Source organism: Pelodiscus sinensis, chromosome 5, assembly GCF_049634645.1.
Source record: "Pelodiscus sinensis isolate JC-2024 chromosome 5, ASM4963464v1, whole genome shotgun sequence".
Taxonomy (NCBI): Eukaryota; Metazoa; Chordata; order Testudines; family Trionychidae; genus Pelodiscus; species Pelodiscus sinensis.
In genome coordinates, this window is record NC_134715.1 from 57,920,335 (window position 1) to 57,940,354 (window position 20,020).

Sequence of the window (20,020 nt, forward strand, 5' to 3'; positions counted from 1 at the left end):
ATTTTTTCTCTTCAAATAAATGGCTGTTAAACTTAAAGCTTTTAATTTCTTATTGATAATTCTCTTTTAAAAGAGAGGCAGTTGTACTAAATTCCAGAATGAAGGCATTAGAAAGATAAGTCTTTTTATTTATTCAAAGTACTGGTATAGCAAAGGTAGCAGTAATGCAAAATTCTATCATACCATTCTGCCAATTTGTTTCAAATCAGAACTATAACACATTTATAATGTTATAACAACTATAATATTATCTTATAGGATATGGAGACAGTAAGTATTCCTGTCCACTAAATCCTTGTGTTTGAATACTAGACTCTGTTGAGACTGAGGCATAAATTAATACTCTTTATGCTTGTTCACTGAGAATCAGAGACTATCAAGAGCAATCAGATGGCAACAACTTTTAGACATAACACAGTAAAACCAAACATAAAAAATGATTATTGCTCTTATCAAACCTCAGTTGAAACTTGTAATCATGCTGTTTTGCTTACAATAAGTAATAAATGCTGCTGCTTAATAGTTCTCATCAGGCTTTTTCATATCTAAGGAAAACTTCTCTTACAGCAAAGGGGCTTCATTAGAAAGCACACCAAATCCAGCATCTTAGCATGAGACTAGACAAAATGACCCTTGTGATCCTTCTAATCTCTGGTTGTATAATTCTATGAAACAATACAAGAGTGTTCCAAAGGGAAGCACTGCACTCTGGCGCCATTGTTTTTAGTTTCTAAAGCATGCCTTTCAGAAACTGGGTGCTATAGTATCAGCCTGTCCTTACAGCCCTTTTTGTTAGCTCCACTGAGTTGTCTTACCTCATTGGTTTACAAAAGTGAAGTTGCTATCCTAGGGTATGTCTACACTACCCCCCTAGTTCGAACTAGGGGTGGTAATGTAGTCATACGGAGTTGCAAATAAAGCCCGGGATTTGAATTTCCCGGGCTTCATTTGCATAAAGCCGGCCTGCGTCATTTTTAAATGCCGGCTAGGTCGGACCCCGTGCCGCGCGACTACACGAGGCACGGACTAGCTAGTTCGGATTAGGCTTTCTAATCCGAACTAGCTAGTCCGTGCCGCGTGTAGCCGCGCGGCACGGGGTCCGACCTACCCGGCATTTAAAAATGGCGCCGGCCGGCTTTATGCAAATGAAGCCCGGGAAATTCAAATCCCGGGCTTCATTTGCAACTCCATATGACTACATTACCCCCCCTAGTTCGAACTAGGGGGGTAGTGTAGACATATCCCTAGATAGCAAAATTGAGTTAGGAGCAATAGTGTAACAGAACAAGTTACCATCAAGTCAATTTAAGGTAACAGTAGTTTTGCACTCAGGACTTCCCGTCCTATATTTTGATACTTCAAGATATGATTAATAGATTCCAAGGCTACAATCAACCATTGTGATCATCTATAGGGTTGCAAGGTGTCCAGTTTTGAACCGGACAGTCCAGTATTTGAGCTTTCTGTTTGGGAAACAAATTGAGAAAATACAAATAAGAAAATATAAATGTCCGGTATTTTCTAAATAAGATGTAATGTAGATTGTGATGTAATGTCAAGTGTGTCCGGTATTTTTGCTGAAACCATCTGGCAACCCTACATCTAATCTTATATCCTAAAGAGCACAGGTCACAGAGTTTCCCTAGAATAATCCCAGAACATACCTTTTAGAAAAGCATCCAATCTTGATTTTAAAATTGTCAGCAAGATAATCCATCATGACCCTTTATGCGCTGTTCTAATGAGTAATTGCTCATTATTAAAAACATAGGACTTATTTTCTGTCAGAATTTGCATAGCTTCTGCTTCTGGCCATTGGATCACGTGTTACCTTTCTCTGTTAGGCAGAAGATCCCATTATTAAAAATGTGTTCCTCTTATATCTAGAGAAGAAGATACTTATAAAAGATTAAGAGGGGTGATGCATGAGGAGGGCTGAGGGATATACCATCCCCAAATATAGGGGCAGGAGAGTCATGGGGCACCTTTGGGCAGTCTGGAGGACTAGTGTGTGTGTGTGGGGGGGGGGGGGGCTGGCACTGGCAGTAGGGGTCAGGGCCCCTGCTCTCACCAGCAGCTGTGGGGGGGAAAGCAAAGCATTGTGGCTACATTCTCCCTGATCCCAGCCATGTCACTCAGGGAAGAGGCGGGGCCATCCCTCACACTTACTGGCAGCAAACCTCTTCCCAGTAGCCCTGGGTAATCATATTACCCTTAATCTTCTCTGTAATTCTGTCATCTGATTTAACAAACATGGAGCATAGGACCAACCAAAGCAAACATTGAGGCTACATATACATTGGCAAGATTTTGCACAAATACTCTTTAATGCAAGAGTTTTTGCGTTAGAGTATTTGCACAAGAGAGCGTCTACACTGGCATGTGCTTTTGCGCAAAAGCATCCGTGCCAGTGTAGACACTCTCTTGCACAAGAAAGCTCCGATGGCCATTTTAACCATAGGACTTTCTTGCGCAAGAAATTCATGTTGCCTGTCTACACTGGCCTCTTGTGCAAGAACACTTGCGCAAGAGGGCTTATTCCTGAGTGGAAGCGTCATAGTTCTTGCGCAAGAAGCACTGATTTCTTACATTAGAACGTCAGTGTTCTTGTGTAAGAACTCGCAGCCAGTGTAGACAAAATCTTGCCAATGTAGACACAGCCTGAGAGACACATGACAAGATGGTGAGAGAGAAACAGTAAGCAACAGAAACAGCAGCCATTACTAGAACTTCATAATACTATATCACAATTTGAATATAAGACTAGGATACAAGTGAATTTTCACATTCTTTATTTAGAAAGAATATTATTAAAACACATATTCCACACTGTAATAAGAGAACCTGTTCAAATGTAACAGTGCAAAGTATTTTTGTAAAAATGTCTTCACGATTCAGATAAAAGTTACATGTGTGTTTTTATAAAAATGTCAACATTGATTCAAAGTTATTTCTACATAGAACAAAACTGATTATCACAGAAATTCACAAAAGTTTCTAAATAAATAAATGATACTGAAAGGCTTTAAAATTTAAAAATGGCATTGCTATCTACTCTTATGTTCTGCAGATCAAAAAGTTCAAACACTTTATCATCTCTTTTCAAAGATTCTATCTGACCAACCCATGGAAAAGAGCAGAGATGAATGGGTCTTGTAGAGAAACTAATCCAGCAATCTGTGGCTAGAGGGATGATCTCCATGATACACCAGTTAAAGGTGCTGATTGGGGAAATGCAGAGAGAAAATGAGGTATCTTAATATCCCTTCTTCATTCCTCTGCCAGTAACTAGCAACAATCGATGATGGACTGTTATAAGACAGAAATTAATATGTAGAACCCACATTTAGTGAGTTAAAGGTATCTTTTAGCTATGACAATCATAGAGTGAATTTCCCTTTTGCAGAAGTGTTGTTAATGGAGGTAGAGAAAGGAGACTGAAGCAGCTTTAACTTTAACACTTTTAAAATAATGAAATGCCCATTTGCAACCTTAAATGCAAAGATATGGTACAGCAGATATGCTTTCATATCTCAGGTTGAAGTATTGCAGTATCCTAAAGCTGCTGAGGTGCTCTTTGCACTGATAGGTAATCAAGTACATTGGAAGATAAGCATAAAAACTAAATGTAAGAAGACATGAGAGGTGAGGGTCAAAAACACTGGAAGGGAGAGGGTGTGAAAAGATGAAAGTACATGGTTATGCAAGAAGGCAAATATACATTTTGATGGTTCCATCACTATCTGGTGTGTTCTCTTTCCTTCCCCATACTTCTTTTGGCCTTTACAGTACAAGCGAAATGTTAGAAGAGATTATACTATAGTTAAACCTGCTTGCTTAAGTATATATTGTAGAGTGGCCCAGGAGGAAACTGAAGAGAAGAAAAGAGAGCAGAAGAAAGAGAGGAAGTCCATGTTAGTGCAAACAGCATCTACAATCAAAACAAAACTATAAGAAAAGCCAATTCAGGCACCAGAAGGTACCAAAGAAATAAAAAAACAACTGTGATTTCACACATGGTTTTTTAAAATAAAACACAGGAGGAAATGGAAAGATACATCATGTTTCTCCTCATATTAAAGGGCTTTCAGACTGTCCAATCATACAGCTAGATTTCTAGACTGAAAACCTTCAGCAAACATTATCTCCTGCCATTTATTTTCTTGTATCATTTCATTCTGAACCAATAGTGGTGTTAGTGACTTTCTAGGCCTTGTTAGTGACTTGTCAGTGGGCATTATTTGGGACCAAGAAACTGACTGTGCTCCACATCTTCCATCTAGGGTTAAAGATTAAATATTTCAATTGGTGTTCCATACAGTTCAAACTTCCAAACTGACCACCACAATGGGATCCTTAAGTCATCTTTCTTTGTGTGGTATTCGGTGGAGTTGTCTGTGTAGCCCCAATCAGATTTGGCAGCTCAGATTCTGGAAGCTGAAGCAGCTTGCTGAATTCTGACTATGCTGTGTCTCTAACATCCAGGAGACCAACTCCTCATAATAAAATAGTTTTTAAAAATTTTTGAAGTAAAATATCTTCATATTGAATAAGCGTAAACTTATGGAATCTCAGTATCTGACAAATAACTGCCAGCAGGGTGGTTTTTTGTTAGGCCAGTCAGTCAAACAAATACAGATGAAACTGTATCTGCTATACCTAGAAGAAATAAAACACAAACTAGATGCTGAATAAGTATAAAGAACACATTTACTTCAAATTAAACTTGGGTCCCAAATAACCAACTAAAACATAATCCCCAAAAGTTCTACTTCATCGACCAGGATAGGTGAAAGGCAAAGAAAAAGGAAACAAAACTTTTTTTAAAATTTTTATTCCTTTGTATTGTATGAAAACAGCTACAATTCTCATCCTCCCCCAAAATAAAAGGATTCTCCTTTATTTTCACATTAGAGATGATCAGTTTTTTTTTCTTGAACTTACAATGTGTTAGCAGAACTGGAGTAGTTCTCCTAATCTAGGACTCAACATCCTTTCCCTTTCTCCTTAAGGACTGCAAAAACTGCAGTAAAATTTGCCATCCAAATATGCTATCATGTTCTAGGTTCTCCACAGATTGCACAAGGCCCCTCTGGACAAATTTGTGGCCCTGGTATGATATGTTTGCTGGGGCCTCATTCTCCCATTTTACCCCTATTTCATCCTAGTTACAGAAATTTGGGGAGCCCTACCACAATTGCTCCTCCTTTCCTACTCTTATTACCTCTTCTAAATGTCTTCTAGAATAAAGGTAGTGGACAGAGAGTGTGAGTTAAACAGTAAGGTTATGTCTACACTGGCGCGTTCTTACGCAAAAACTCTTTTGCGGAAGAGTTCTTCTGCAAAAACTCTTCCAGAAGAGAGCGTCTACACTGGCATGTGCTTTTGCGCAAGAGATGTGCTTTTGTGCAAGAGCATCCATGCCAGTGTAGATGCTCTCTTGTGCAAGAAAGCTTTGATGGTCATTTTAACCATAGGGATTTCTTGCACAAGAAATTCATGTTGCCTGTCTACACTGGCCTCTTCTGAAAGAGCTCTTGCACAAGAGGGCTTATTCCTGAGCGGGAGCGTCATAGTTCTTGCGCAAGAAGCCCTGATTTTATACATTAGAACGTCAGTTTAATTGCGCAAGAACACGCGGCCAGTGTAAACAGGCAGCAAGTTTTTGCGCACGAGCGGCTGCTTTTGCAGGAGATCGCGCCAGTGTAGACACAGCCTGAGTGATGGGCATGCCACATTTTCACCACCAAAAGAGAGAATGACTCAATAATTCTTCCTCAGGATGCCCAGAGTGCACGAAGTCCACACATCTGTCCATACTCATTTCAACCCTCTCTGAGTAGCAGTACATCCCTCAAGGGTACCCCAAAGAACAGGCCCTGAGTGCAATTGTGACTGGCTCTTGTTCAAAATGAGGTGGGTGGGAGATAGACGAGAAGGGTTCTGTATCCATGTAAGAGCCTGTCACAATCTCGTTCTAAATCAGGAATTCATATGTTTATTTTAAAAAAAGAGAAATTATGAATAGAGAAAAACTAAGATTAATAGATTCATAGAATCTCTACTGCTCCTCTATGTTGAATTTAGGGCACAGACAGTTTGGTTTTGTTTCCTTGCTGAGAAAGGTGAAGAGACAACTGGGTTAATGTGAGAATTATTGAATTGGCTTTAATTTTACTCATTTTTCTCTTGGTCCTTTCTCTACAATTGGCCTGCTTTAGTTACCAGGACTCAAATAAAATGTTACCAAGTAATTAGTGCATACAATAGAAAATGAATATTCTCAAATTTAAATAGCTGTATAAGGACCCGATCTTTGTGTAGTCACATCAGTGCAAAGTGGGTGCAAAATGTTATCCAGTTTGATCTTGTACGATTTTATACCCACTTTGCCCTAATGTAACTAATTACCAAAGGTATTGACCAGTCACGCACTGTATGTGTGACATATATGGTTTTTATGGTAGGTAAGTCCAAGATACGGACAACCTAACCTAAGATAAACTAACAAACCCAATCCAGTATTAATCACGGTTAAGGATGCCTGTACAAAAAGTAGATGGCATTAACTTCTAGTCCAATCATTGTAATTAGATGTGTGGTCCTCATTCGGAAGGGTCTGATCTTGTGAGGTGCTGAGGAGACTTCACAGAATCAGAATTCATAACAAGATCAAAATACAACTGACACGTGGTCTTTGTCAGTAAACTTGGTGAAGAATAATGTAGGGACTATAACTAAAGGTGAACCTACGGGCAAGAGCCCTGCATCCTTTGCAGAATCACTGGACTGAACACAGCTACCAGAGTCCATGTTTACAGATTTGCTTGCAAGATCGAATCCTTACATAACAAAAGGTACCCTGTGCCCATGTAACTTAACTAAACTGATGTGTACTTTAACTTGTTATGCATTAAAGCTTTATAAATATTAGCTCATCAATCAAATATATGAATTAGGTCCACTAGCAAAGATTTTGTTTTATTTACATGTTTTTTCACGAGCATTCTTCTTGTCCTCATTTTATAAATAAAGTGAGTTTGTGTTTTTACAAACCTAACCTATAGCTGAAGTGTTTTACAGATCCTTTCACATACATGAAAAATTATATCCCAGAATGTTCCTTTACTTTCAAACCAACTGTTTGTTTGTTTGACTTACCACAGACATTACTTCCTATTTTAACATGGGCATAACCATCTTTTCCCCATGTGCGTCCCCACGAGTTGCGTACAATCCAGTAAGGGATGCTGCCTGTAAAATGAGAGACTTATATAATAAATATGAAAATAGAAAATTTTGAAATCCTAATAAAACTCTTAATGAACGAATAGTCTAATTATTAGTCATTTTAATGTTTCATATTTTATACTGATTTGATGTAATGGTAGTGGAATCTACTATTAAAGGACAGTTAACAAGCAGATGCTATATGGCTGCTGCTACAGCATATCCTCATTCTTGAAGAAGTAATATAGAAACACTATACTTGGATTGACAGAATTTATGGTCACCTGTATTCTTATTGCCATGTCTTTAATGGGCTGCTGCCAGGGTGCACTGGGGATATGTTGGCATGGATGCAATAAATAAAAATACAGAGCCTAGATGAGCTGAACAGTTAAGTATTCTTTGTTTTAAGATAGATATCTTAAACAGATTCGTTTCTAACCACTTCTTTTTTATAAAGGATAAAATTACTCAGTGAAGCAGAGTCCATATAAAAGCCATAGGTTTTGAAGCCATAATTAATGAAACTTTACCTGTTCTATCAAAACCAGTGATGAGAACAGCATGATTTGCTTTTCCACTGGAGCAGTGATACTGTATGATCCCACCCAGATAATCCTGCCAGCTAACTGCATCTACTACCACTGCCAAAGGTCCACAGTTAACAAGCTTCTTCATCATTTCATCTTCCTGGCCACTGTGAAAAGGATAAGAGTTATAATCCAGAATTGTTAGACTGCAATGTGTCAAAAACAATCTCCAAGTGAACTAATTCTGCCCATTTTAACTTTCAAATAACAAACTGTTTACTATGAAAGTTAAACATCACAGGATTATATGTCAAGATAGCAACAGGGTAAGACAGGTGATACAAAGCAAAGAATTTGCCTATATTAAATTACAGTAAGTAGATATTTACAGTAAGTAGATTTTGGATTCAACTGCAGGGAAACAGCAGATACTATGTAAGGGCACATCTATACAACAGGGCTAAAGCCAAACTAAGCTATACAACCTGAGCTACGTCAATTGTGTAGCTTAAGTTGAAATAGCTTATTTCGGCTTTTGGCGCTGTCTACACAGCAGGAAGTCTGAGACACACTTTTCCTCTGACTTCCTTTACTCCTTGTAAAATGAGGGTTACAGGAATTGGAGCAAGAAGTCCTCCAGCTCAGCATTATTTTGACATTATGTTGAAATAACTGCTTGTAGTGTAGACATAGACTATGTTATTTCCTCTCCTGTTCCTCACTTAGAATGTGGCCTTTGACAATTCATAAGATATGTTAACATGCAACAAAGTAAACTTTCGTGAGTCTTTAACATGTTTTTGAAGCTCAAAGCAGCTTTACTCAAGAGTGTAGGCTTTGTAATACCTAGTAACCAACTGTATTACAATATGTATTGAACATTATATTTTAGCTAACAAACCAACAATCCTAATTAAATTTACTTAAATGTTTTAGTGAATAAATTTATGTGGTATGATGATCATTTTGGGTAACATCACTAGTCATTTGTTAATAGGTATTTAGCTTAAATTAGTTTGCCCACTTTCACTTTTCTATAGTTATTCTAAATGTACTGCTCTCAGAACAAAAGCAGTTACATCAAGTGACTAACACTTACTCACAATTTTTTTCCTGGAGTTATGTAATAGTCTGGAAATATTAGCCACTCTAAGTATGTTTAGTTTGGTTATCACCAACATTATTTAGCAAAAAAGTATACAATTACTTCTTTTTTAGCTGTTTATCATCTTCCTGCTTCCTGATTTTTCATATGGAGTCACTGAAAGTAAATTGTATTGTACTGACAATTTAAAAAATTAGAAAGTCAATTTAGTACATTGTGAAATAGAGAACAAGTTGTCTTTACCAATTTCATTCAATAGCAGTGTTTGCTCAAGTCACAAGCTCTAAAGGGAGGAATGTTTACAGTGGAAATGCACAGATAGCTATGGGGCTGAAGTAATCAAATGCCTGCTGATTTCTTTTTTCCAGTGAAGTTTGATGACGGCACTAAGATTTGTTGTTCACGAGACACAGGTCACTAGCATTCAAAAAGTGTACGCATAAAATTGAGAGCACACAGAGAGTGCACTTTGACTTTATAGTAGCTGAAAATTACTGTTCTTATCCAGTACTGAAGAAAAATTCTATGCAAATCAAAAGCTTGTGTGTCTCTCCAACAAATGTTGGTCCAATATAAGATATTACCTCACCCACCTAATCTAATATCTTGGAACTGACAGCCACAACTGCATTTTACTCTGTCATTTAAACAATCTAGACCACAACTGCCAAAATTATTATGATTTTATATACAGTGGTAGGATTAACATATGACTGACCAATGCTAACAGTAAAAATAATCTTTGGCTGTTGAATGCAGTGAAGGCTTTGGCTTCACTTCCTAGTCTGTGAACACAGGAAAAAAGGTACAGCAAATAAAAAGAATCAATAAGGGTTACCTGAAGTCATATGCAGCATAATCTGTGATTGAAACTCCAAAGTCGGAGTGCTGGAAATAATGGCACAGCCCTGTTTGAGCTTTAAAAGTGTATTCAGAATCTTTCACCAATTTTACTTGTGTCTGTAAGAAGATAAATTACTAAACATTTGGCGCTAAAGCTTTGCAGAACACCTGGCTTTGCAGAACACTAGGTGGTATGGATACTATACCAACCCCCAACAGAAATTTTAAAAAACCACTGCCATCCCAGGAGTACCTCTGTATTTACAAACAATTCAGTTTATATGGCACAAATCGCAACAGGTAGAGACTGAGCTGGCACCAAGGAAGGAATCTGTTCTCTCCAGCCACAGTGCAGCTGTGGACCTTCTGTACAGATTACTTCCACATACTGGTTAATGAAACACAATCTGTACACCTTGTATGCGTTTTGTGGAGGACAGGATCTATGCAGCAACGTCTATATCTTTTTCAGCTTCATGAAGAAGTCCATGAAGAATGGGGATGTGCACCCCATAAAATAAAAAACTAAATAAGAACATAAGAACGTCCGTACTCGGTCAAACCAAAGGTCCCTCTAGCCCAGTAGCCTGTCTGCCGACAGTGGCCAGCACCAGATGCCCCACAGAGAGTGGACCGAAGACAATGATCAAGTGATTTGTCTCCTGCCATCCTTCTCCAGCCTCTGACAAACAGAGGCCAGGGATACCATTTCTATCCCCTGGCTAATAGCCTTTTATGGACCTAGCCTCCATGAAATTATCTAGCTTCTCTTTAAACTCTGTTATAGTCCTAGCCTGCACAGCCTCCTCTGGCAAGGAGTTCCACAGGTTGACTACACGCTGTGTGAAGAAGAACTTTCTTTTATTAGTTTTAAACCTGCTACCCATTAATTTCATTTGGTGTCCTCTAGTTCTTCTATTATGGGAACTAATGAATAACTTTTCTTTATCTGCCCTCTCCACACCACTCATGATTTTATAGACCTCTATCATATCCCCCGCAGTCTCCTCTTTTCTAAACTGAAGAGTCCCAGTCGCTTTAACCTCTCTTCATATGGGACCCATTCCAAACCCCTAATCATTTTAGTTGCCCTTTTCTGATCCCTTTCCAAGGCCAAAATATCTTTTTTGAGGTGAGACCACATCTGTACACAGTATTCAAGATGTGGGCGTACCATAGTTTTATACAGGGGCAGTAAGATATTCTGTGTCTTTATTTTCTATCCCTTTCTTAATAATTCCTAGCATCCTATTTGCCTTTTTGACTGCTACTGCATACTGTGTGGAAGTTTTCAGAGAACTATCCATAATAACTCCAAGATCTCTTTCCTGATTTATCATCTGGAGCTGTTGCTATCCTGGCTCACACCCACCTTACTGTTCAGGATTGGAGAGTTCTTTAAATAGCATAGTTAGGCTTGTAAATCTGTATTATGACAGTTAAATAAATGGCTAGTGGTACAGTTGTGTGGATTACCTGCAGCATTTGTTTGTCTAAATAGGAGGAGAGGTTCTTAACACCACTGAAAATCAGACTCTAAAATTCACAGTGAATTGAAATGAAGATGCTGTTGAATTCTAGATGCAATGTGTTTAAATCTTCTGACTTACTGCTTCAAACTTTGGTTACTCTGGATTCCATGTGGAACTAAGTTCCAATCAGTTATGCTGCAAGCCACGTATGTTTTGCACTACCAGCTCTTTTTTTGGTTATTTTCATAAAATACATTTGTACAGAAAACCTCTAAGAAACAGTTTAAGAATTATGAAAAGATTCTGACCTGATTCATCCAGCTGAGAGCACTAACAGTAGAGCCACCATGGCAGCCATAATTGTTGTATGAACAGTCAATGACCTGCTGAACGCTGAGTTCTTCCAGATCATTCCTTTTGATTGCATAGGCTGATTCTATTGCACCCACAGTGCTGAAAGCCCAGCAGCCTCCACACTGTGGGGGGAAAATCCAATATTTGTCATTGAATAGTTTTCTGCCTTACTGCTAAATAAACAAAAGGAATGAAAAAGAAATAGTTTAAATGCAATATGTTTCTTCTAATGGATTAGTTATGGCAGCAACAGCCCCAAATCACAATAAAAAGTGTCTTCTTGAATCCAAAATCCTATATTAAGATGAACTTATCTGTGTCTGGTTTATATTGTGAAAAGCAACAACAAATGCTTATCACTAAGTGAAAGAATTAAAGGACAACATAGAAAGGTGAAGCACAAGGAGTAAATGTTCAGTGGAGCTTGACTTAGGGTATACTACAGTAAAATATCTCTGGCTGGTCTGGCTCATGGGGCTGAGGGGCTATAAAAGTGAAGAGCAGACTTCCAGCCCTGGACTGGAGCCTGGGATGTGAGGGCCTCTCCACACACACATTCCAAGAGCCCAAGCCTAGATATCTATATTGCAGATTTTTATAGCCCTGTAGTCCAAGACCCACAAACCAGGGTTAGCTATGGATGTTATTTACTGCAGTGCAGACATACCCACAGGGCCTATTATTCTATGAAGAGCTAAAAGAGAATAATACTGGGCCAGGTTCTCAGCTTTGTACAAGTTACACTTAATGTAGCAGTGAATGAGGGATATCAGGGAGTGAATAATGATTCCCTGATCCTCCTCCTGGTTTTGGGTGCGAGTTAGAGCAGCCTAATGTTTGCTTAAGTAGGTTCCGGTTCCCAAGAGACTGTAACTTACTGGATATAGCTGGAGCTATCTTTCCTCTGGCTACCCTTCTTCCCTGCCCTGATATGTCTCTGCCCTCTCCCAACAGACTACCTATAGGGTTTGTGGAAAGGGAGGTCCTAGAGTTGAATTCTGCATCCACTGGAGACTTCATCCAATTGCTGCTCCCTTTTGAGCCACTAGTAGATTCAAATAACAAGGCAGTAGAGTAAATCTGTCTCGTTTGGTTTAAAAACTACTGATATTTGAGCATATTATAAGTCTAAACAGTTTTAGTCAATCAGATTTGGAATAAAAACTAAATATGTATTACATATATACTATTGTATAACTCTATAACTTGTAGACCTTTTAACTGACCTCTACACAAGTAAAGGTACTCCATTATAATGTACAGTATATGGGAACAATTCCTTTCCTTATACTACTGTAATTTGAAAATCAGTACACAAGCAAAACTTATTATATTCTGATCATACATTAAAAAGTAATGTTTATTGCCTACAATCAAAGAAAGTTAGAAATCCTTTATATATTCCAAGAAACTTAATCCGGCTATAAAATATAGCTAATTAGTCTTATCAATACTTATACAATATTTTGGATTTCCTGTTTTTAATTAATTTACACATTTACTGAGTCTGTATTACTTTTTCAGACAAACCCTCCCAGGTACTTGTGAAAACAAACTGTTTAAATCACAGGAGGCATTCCTGTTGCATGTTAGCATTACATTCAAAGAACTGCTTGAGTCAGTAACACACAAAGGCAATACCATCTACACTGAAGTGCTATTTTGGGATACCGGAAGTATCCCAAAATAGATATTCCATGTCTTTGGAGCACGCCCATTATTTTGAAATATAACGGTCTCACTATTCTGACCTCCCTGTAAACCTCATTCCACGAGGAGTAAGGGACATTTCGGAATAGCGATTTATTTCTAAATAAGTGCTGTGTAGACAATGCAAAATTTTAAAAAAGCTATTTTGAAATTAACTTGAAGTAAGCTACACAATTTGTGTAGCTGAAATTGCATAGCTTATTTCGAGCTATGGGTACTGTAGAGATACAACCAAACTGTATATTAAACTAATCTCAAAATTAAAATTTCCTGGAACAAAAGTCAAAATATCCTAATTTTTCACAGAACAGAGAGTTCTGAGAAATGTGGATTGAGAAGCATTTAATGTTCTTTGTTTGGAAACTATGTATTGAAACTCAATATACCAACACTCCCATGTCAGAAAATTTCATTTAAGTTGTTCACAGCAAAACAAACCACTTCATTTTAGCTGAGTTCAGCATGGGAATATGTTCATCTAAGCTATAAGAGCATGTAAAGGTGGATGCACCCTGGTGTGCAGCTCTGGCAAAAATTAACTAAGCTGTGTCAAAAGCCAGCAGGGAGATATTTAAAGAGCTGGCAGGGACCTGGGTTGAAATAGGACAGTACCTGTAAGAAATTTTAAGTTACTTTCACTACTGGACATGAAGGTTTGGGTGCTCTTTGCAGGATGGACCCCTGGTCACAATTTTTTTTAACACCTTGAAGGAAAATTGTATTTAGATTTTGTCAGAGGAAAATAAAAAATGTTGACAAAATCATTTTCTTCACAGAAATTTTCCCACTAGCTCTAGTATGTAGATACATGGTAGTCACATGATTTAATGCAATTAAGGAAGTTACAGATGTTTTGCCATTATTCTTGCATAATGAATATCCCCTTCTTATTTCTGATCATAGTGCCCTTCTTAAGTGAAATTTTTAGCTTAATAGTGCCTTTCATCAAGAAGAATCCTTAAATGCTGTAAATAAAAACAATGCCCACCACTGAAATGCAGCCATCTCTCAGGACAAATACCAAATTTATTTTAGTAGAGCACATAAACAGAAACTACATGTGAATTTTAGTTAGGAAAAATATAATCTCTTTAATTTGCATTTGAATAGGACCCTTACATTAAGCCTTCTGCCAGTGAGACAATGATTTATGCTGCGATGCCTCATATGCTATGTAAAACACCTTTTTAATCTCAGTCCATAATATATACAACAATAAAAAACTGAACGTTAGGAAGAAAAGAAAATCCCATGCTTACTGTCTGCTGATTTCTCACTTGGGTGACAACGTTCTTGTCCCTCCAGTCAAACTTTGTTGGTAACGGTATTTCCTTTCTCTTCACCACTTTTTTGTATCTAGGAACTTTGTGAGGTCTGCTTCTTAAATAAATAGCTAAATTCATACACAAACCATTATAGTTTAAAAATTGTTTATAACATTACAGAAAGAACACTTGAAAGATATTGAGATCTTTTTAGGAGCTTAATTTTGAGCACTTTATAACATTTTAAAAATTGCCTTGCTGCTCTGTTCCTCAGTTTCCCCATATGAAAAATGGGGATAATGACAGCTAATGATGGAAAATACTGTAAAAGAGCCTGACATTATTACTATGCTATAAACAAGTTAACAGTCAAGCAAGACAGTTTCAGATTTAGGACAAAATAAGACTTTTTTAAAAAAAGACACAGGCATTAATTTCATCCATTTTGGTATCAGAGTTTGTAAATTTTGTACAGATTCTTTGTATGTGTGTACACAAACACATAATCTATGGCCTTGCACTTGAAATATAGTTTTGACTGTTTGATGATACTCGACAGATATTTGGTGTGTTGCCAGTAGATCTTTCATCTAAACCTCTTTCAATGATTGACAGTTCCATTGTATCACCAGAATGGTTAGATCCAAAGCCCATTCATGTGAATGGTAGTTTGTCCCTTTACTTCAGTGAGCTTTGGCTCAAGCTCTAAACTGACAGGTCAGTGCTACAAAGCCTAAAAACAATTTAACAAAGAATACGAAATTAGCATGCTAGTTCTTTACCTTTAAAATGTTCAGGAAACAACTGAGAAAACTGATTTATTCCATAGATCGCAGTCTTGTTATCATCTGATGATAAAAAATTCAAACTCCTAATTCTTTTAATACTTTCCTAGAAAAGAAAATGATAAATTCCTGAATGTCTATTAATTTAAAAAATGTAACTATCTTTATTGGGCTTGTAAAGTTTACACAACATCTACATGTCTGAGACTTAAACATATTTAACCACAGTGAAAATCACGTGTCCTTGCAGTACAGTATTTAGGGACAAAACAACTTTGTACCATCTTTATTATAGATTTTATTTAGTTGTAACATTCTTCACTATTTTTTTTAAATTTAAACTGTCTCTTATTCTTGGCTTCACTTCACTTTTTCTTTCTTCTCTAATGCTCAGTGTATCTTTTCCTATGCTGTCTTTGGTGTTTCTTTTCTTTTTTTTCCTCTCTTTTTCTAAACCACTTACATCTTTTTTTATTTCTCTTCATTACATACCACTTTCTCTTTTTTTCTCTCCTCCCATATATATGTTTTCTCTTCTTCCACTACCCCTCCTTCTCTCTAAGTATAGGTTCACAAACAGACATGTGTTTCAGATACAGTCGTATTAGTCTGTATCTGCAAAAACAATGGGGAGTCCGGTGGCACCTTAGGGCTTGTCTACACTGTGGAGAAGATTGATGCTGCCACAATCCATCTTCGGGGGCTTGAATGAGTGGGTCTAGTGATCACCCACTAGTTTGAACTGAGAGGGTGCTCCCACTGGTGCCAGTACTCCTTCTCCTCATGAGTAAGGAAAATTGCTGGGTGTATGTGCTCCCATCAACCTCCAGCTATGTGGGACGTTGCCAAAACATGATTTAAGATACTTTGACTCCAGGCTCTTTTAAATCACTGGTATCCTCTTTGCACCTCCTTCCCCATCGGTGAGCTTGATGTCTCATTTTGATAATTCCCTAGGAAACACTTGGCATGGACTTTTGGTCTGACCCAGTATGGCCATTTCTCATGTGGACTCTGTAAGTCAAGGGTTTCAAGATAATGAAAAGGGAGCTGGGTTAGTATAAGTATGCAGAGATTAGCCCCAGAACCTTACACAATGGCTACGTCTAGATTGCATCCCTTTTTCGTAAAAGGGATGTAAATTAGACGTATCATAATTGCTAATGAAGCGGGGATTTAAATCTCCCCCGCTTCATTAGCATAAAAATGGCTGCCGCTTTTTTTCGGCACAGAGCTTTGCCGGAAAAAAGCGCCAGTCAAGACGCAGATCTTGCGGAAAATAAAGCCTTTTCTAAAAGATCCCTTATCCCTTATTTTAAGAGGGATAAGGGATCTTTCGGAAAAGGATTTATTTTCCGCAAGATCCGCATCTAGACTGGCGCTTTTTTCCGGCAATGCTCCGTGCCGGAAAAAAGCGGCAGCCATTTTTATGCTAATGAAGCGGGGGAGATTTAAATACCCGCTTCATTAGCAATTGCGATACGTCTAATTTGCATCCCTTTCCAAAAAAGGGATGCAATCTAGGCGTAGCCAATGGGAATGACTATGAAATTCCAAACTGTGAGAGGAGTAGAGAGTAACAAAAGCCACTATCATCTGACAGAGAAATTGGCAAACTTTGTTAGCTCAAGGCTGACATCTTATGGTGGAAATGAAAAGTACAGGTACTAGAAATCTTCCAGAGCCAACATTTTGTGGCCCAGGAAATCCATTATTATGCATTTACCCTTCTTTTGAAGGAAGATTTCAGTTTTCATTTCATTTAAAATGTCAATGTAAAGTTTAGTTTGGTATACAATGGTGAATGAGGGCCAGAGCTTTTTCAGTCCTAACTAAATATCCTTTCCTTCTTGAATTGATCTATTTGTAATCATATCACTTGCCATGTTACAATTCCACTCATTCTCCAGTCAGCCATAAAATTTCCTGGGGTAGGGAGAACAAGGTAGACAAGACATGACAGGTCTGATTCCTCACTACATTTTTCCTTATATCCATATATAACTACGCAAAGAATGAATAGACCGCTAATATTCCAATTTGCTGATATTTCATACTCTCATAACACATTGGAAATAACTACAAAAGGTGCAAGATAGTGGAGAATAAGGCATATATTCAATGTGAAAAGCCAGGAATCAATTTTAAACAAATGTTAATTCATTCTTTCTACAGCTAAAAGCAACCCCTCCCCCCAAAACAACAAACCCCACAATTTCCTCCCTTTCCAATGCGTCTAGATTGGCATGATTTTCTGGAAATGCTTTTTACGGAAAAGTTTTCCGTTAAAAGCATTTTCGGAAAAGAGCGTCTAGATTGGCACGGATGCTTTTCCACAAAAGCATTTTTTGCAGAAAAGTGTCCATGGCCAATCTAGATGCGCTTTTCCGCAAAAAAGCCCCGATTGCCATTTTCGCGATCGGGGCTTTTTTGCGGAAAACAAATCTCAGCTGTCTACAGTGGCCCTTTTGTGCAAAAGTTTTGCGCAAAAGGGACTTTTGCCCGAACGGGAGCAGCATAGTATTTCCGCAAAAAGCACTGATTTCTTACAGTAGGAAGTCAGCGCTTTTGCGGAAATTCAAGCGGCCAGTGTAGACAGCTGGCAATTTTTTCCGCAAAAGTGGCTGATTTTTCGGAAAAACTGGCCAGTCTAGACAAAGCCGCTGTGTAAGACACATAAGACTTGTCTCTATTTCACCACATACTAAATAATTTCCACCACCACCACCCAACATCAACTGAATGTTACATATAATCCTTTCTGTCACTATCAAATTGAAAATGGGGGGAGGAGAGTGTAGTCTGGTGCTTGAGAGAGACTGACCCTTAAGACATATGGGGAGGGGGTGAATGTTTTAGCAGCAGTTTATGACAGTGCAGAGGGAAAGTTTTGGGGAGCTGAAGTGGGGAGAGGATAGTAGTAGGGCTAGGTGATGGGTATGGAGGCTGAGCAGCCAACAGGCAGGATGGGTGGTGGGTATGGAGGCTGAACAACTGGCAAACAAGAGATCTGGGTGGCAGGTATGGAGACGAGGGGGGAAGCCTGGCAGTCTGGAGGTTTAGAGGCCAGGCAGCAGAGATGAGCCACTAGAGTGGAAGCTGAGCGGAGGGCGGGCAGGCGCGCAGGAGGGGTGGCTCATGGGTGGCAGGTGTGGAGGCTGTGCAGCGCTGCTGGCAGGCAGGGAAGCAAGGGGAGGGTTGATGGTGAGTGGGGGAGCAGTCAGAGGCAGCGGGTGGGCGGCTGGCTCTGGGGGGTGGTTGCTGCGGACACTGGCAGGGAGAGCGGGGGCGGCAGCGCAGCGGCAGTGGGTACCTACCCGCAGGGCGGCCTCCTCCCGCCCATCCCAGCCAGCCCGGGTGCGGTTGCGGGAGCCGCGCAGCTCCGGGCCGCCGCCGCCGCTGCTACCCCGTGGCTGGATCCCCCCGGGGGAGCCACCCCCGCCGGGGAGCAGGCGGCACAAGAGCCAGAGCCCCAGCAGCTTCATGGGGCGCGGGGCAGTTTCCCTTTCACTTTCCGGGCGGCGGCGGCTCCTCCTCCTGGCGCTGCTGTGGCAGAGCGGGACTGGGCGTGCGCCTCACTGGAGCCACCGCTCGGCCCCTCCACAAAGGCGCACACGCTTTGAAGTTGAGGCAGAGACTGATACTCTCCGCATTTGCCCTACAGCCTCCCTCAGGCCTTAATCCAGCCGTGTCGCCTCCAGACTCTCCCCTGGGCAGATTTTCACACGGCTGCTGCCCCATGATGGGGGGTTTTACAGCTCGCCTCTGGAACTGGCCATTATTGGAGACAAGATACAGGGCTAGATGCATTGTAGCTCTGTGCCACTCTGGCAAGTCCTGTGTTTCTAAATAAGCCTTCACCTTTCCTGAGTACTTTGAAATAGCTGTAGGTTTCCAGCACAATTTTGTTTGACCCTTTTTAGTTTGACTGAGTTGTCCATTACTCCTGAAAACAGTTATACACATGCTGAACATTAAGGACTTCAGTCCCATTAAGTTCTGTGAGACAGGAATTTAAAATGAAGCTTGGGTATGTGTTTGTAAGATTGGTGCCTATGACTATTTATGGGAAAAGGACAGCAATCCTTTTGTAAATTTCTGTCACTTAAATTCTTGCAGGGGAATGTTTTAGACACATCAGGTTTTATTTATAAATAAGTAATATATTTACACAATTACATTTATTGAGTTGCTTTTCAGATATTTTGGTTGCTTAAACATTTCTGTTCCTGCATGTATTTATTAAAGCATAATAAACATGTAGAAGGGCAATCTCTTTCCTGCTTCACTGGTGATAACATACCTAGCCAATCTTGCCATTTTGTGAATAGGAAGTAGGGTTGTTTTACTGATCCTAAAGGTGTATGGTCTGAACCATGAAGTAGATTACCTTTGCTTGTGCACTATAATATAACTAGCTTTGCACTGAAGTATTCACTTGTAAAAATCAAAGTACAGTTGTAGTGTTAGTGCTGGTAATTTTTGTGATATTCTGTGCTTCTTCTGACAATCTAAACATAAATGGAAAAAATGACATGTAAAAGCAATGTAAGACTTGTAAAATTTCAGTTTTGTACTACTTTATAAAAGTGTCTAGCTTATAACCATTTGGGTATTAAAAGAATTTACTTGTCATAGTAGCACCCCCAGTTATGCTGAGATGAAATGTTGCAATAGCTGCCTTTCCATGTCTTCTCTGCCCCCAAAAGGTGGGCAAATAAAGGCA

The 20,020-nt window shown here is 39.2% G+C and overlaps 1 protein-coding gene and 1 long non-coding RNA gene across 4 annotated transcripts in view; one reads left to right on the top strand and one right to left on the bottom strand.

The window, feature by feature from the left end:
• Positions 1-2,775: 2,775 nt before the first annotated feature.
• CTSO (cathepsin O) lies at positions 2,776-18,868 on the bottom strand. Its single transcript, XM_025183995.2, has 8 exons — positions 18,612-18,868; positions 15,292-15,400; positions 14,504-14,637; positions 11,489-11,656; positions 9,704-9,825; positions 7,764-7,927; positions 7,162-7,254; positions 2,776-4,659 (listed from the first exon to the last, which is right to left on the bottom strand). Exons 1-8 carry the CDS (start codon positions 18,777-18,779, stop codon positions 4,625-4,627), a joined length of 993 nt encoding a protein of 330 aa, XP_025039780.2. The 5' UTR covers positions 18,780-18,868; the 3' UTR covers positions 2,776-4,624.
• Positions 18,428-20,020, top strand: part of LOC112545578 (uncharacterized) — a 171,590-nt gene continuing 169,997 nt past the window's right edge. For 2 of the 3 annotated variants that reach the window (XR_012904178.1, XR_012904179.1), the window contains exon 1: positions 19,002-19,324. This is a non-coding gene — a long non-coding RNA (uncharacterized LOC112545578). Of the gene's footprint in view, positions 18,499-19,001; positions 19,325-20,020 lie in introns of those variants that run through there. The other variant, XR_012904180.1, reaches the window with a different exon arrangement.

Coding starts and splice junctions, on each gene's coding strand:
- CTSO (XM_025183995.2), bottom strand. CDS start 18,779: ATGAAGCTGCTGGGGCTCTGGCTCTTGTGCCGCCTGCTCCCCGGCGGG. Junction 15,401..18,611: donor GGGAGGAGGCCGCCCTGCGG/GTAGGTACCCAC, acceptor TTTCTTTTCTAG/GAAAGTATTAAAAGAATTAG. Junction 7,928..9,703: donor TATGCTGCATATGACTTCAG/GTAACCCTTATT, acceptor TCCTTTTCACAG/TGGCCAGGAAGATGAAATGA.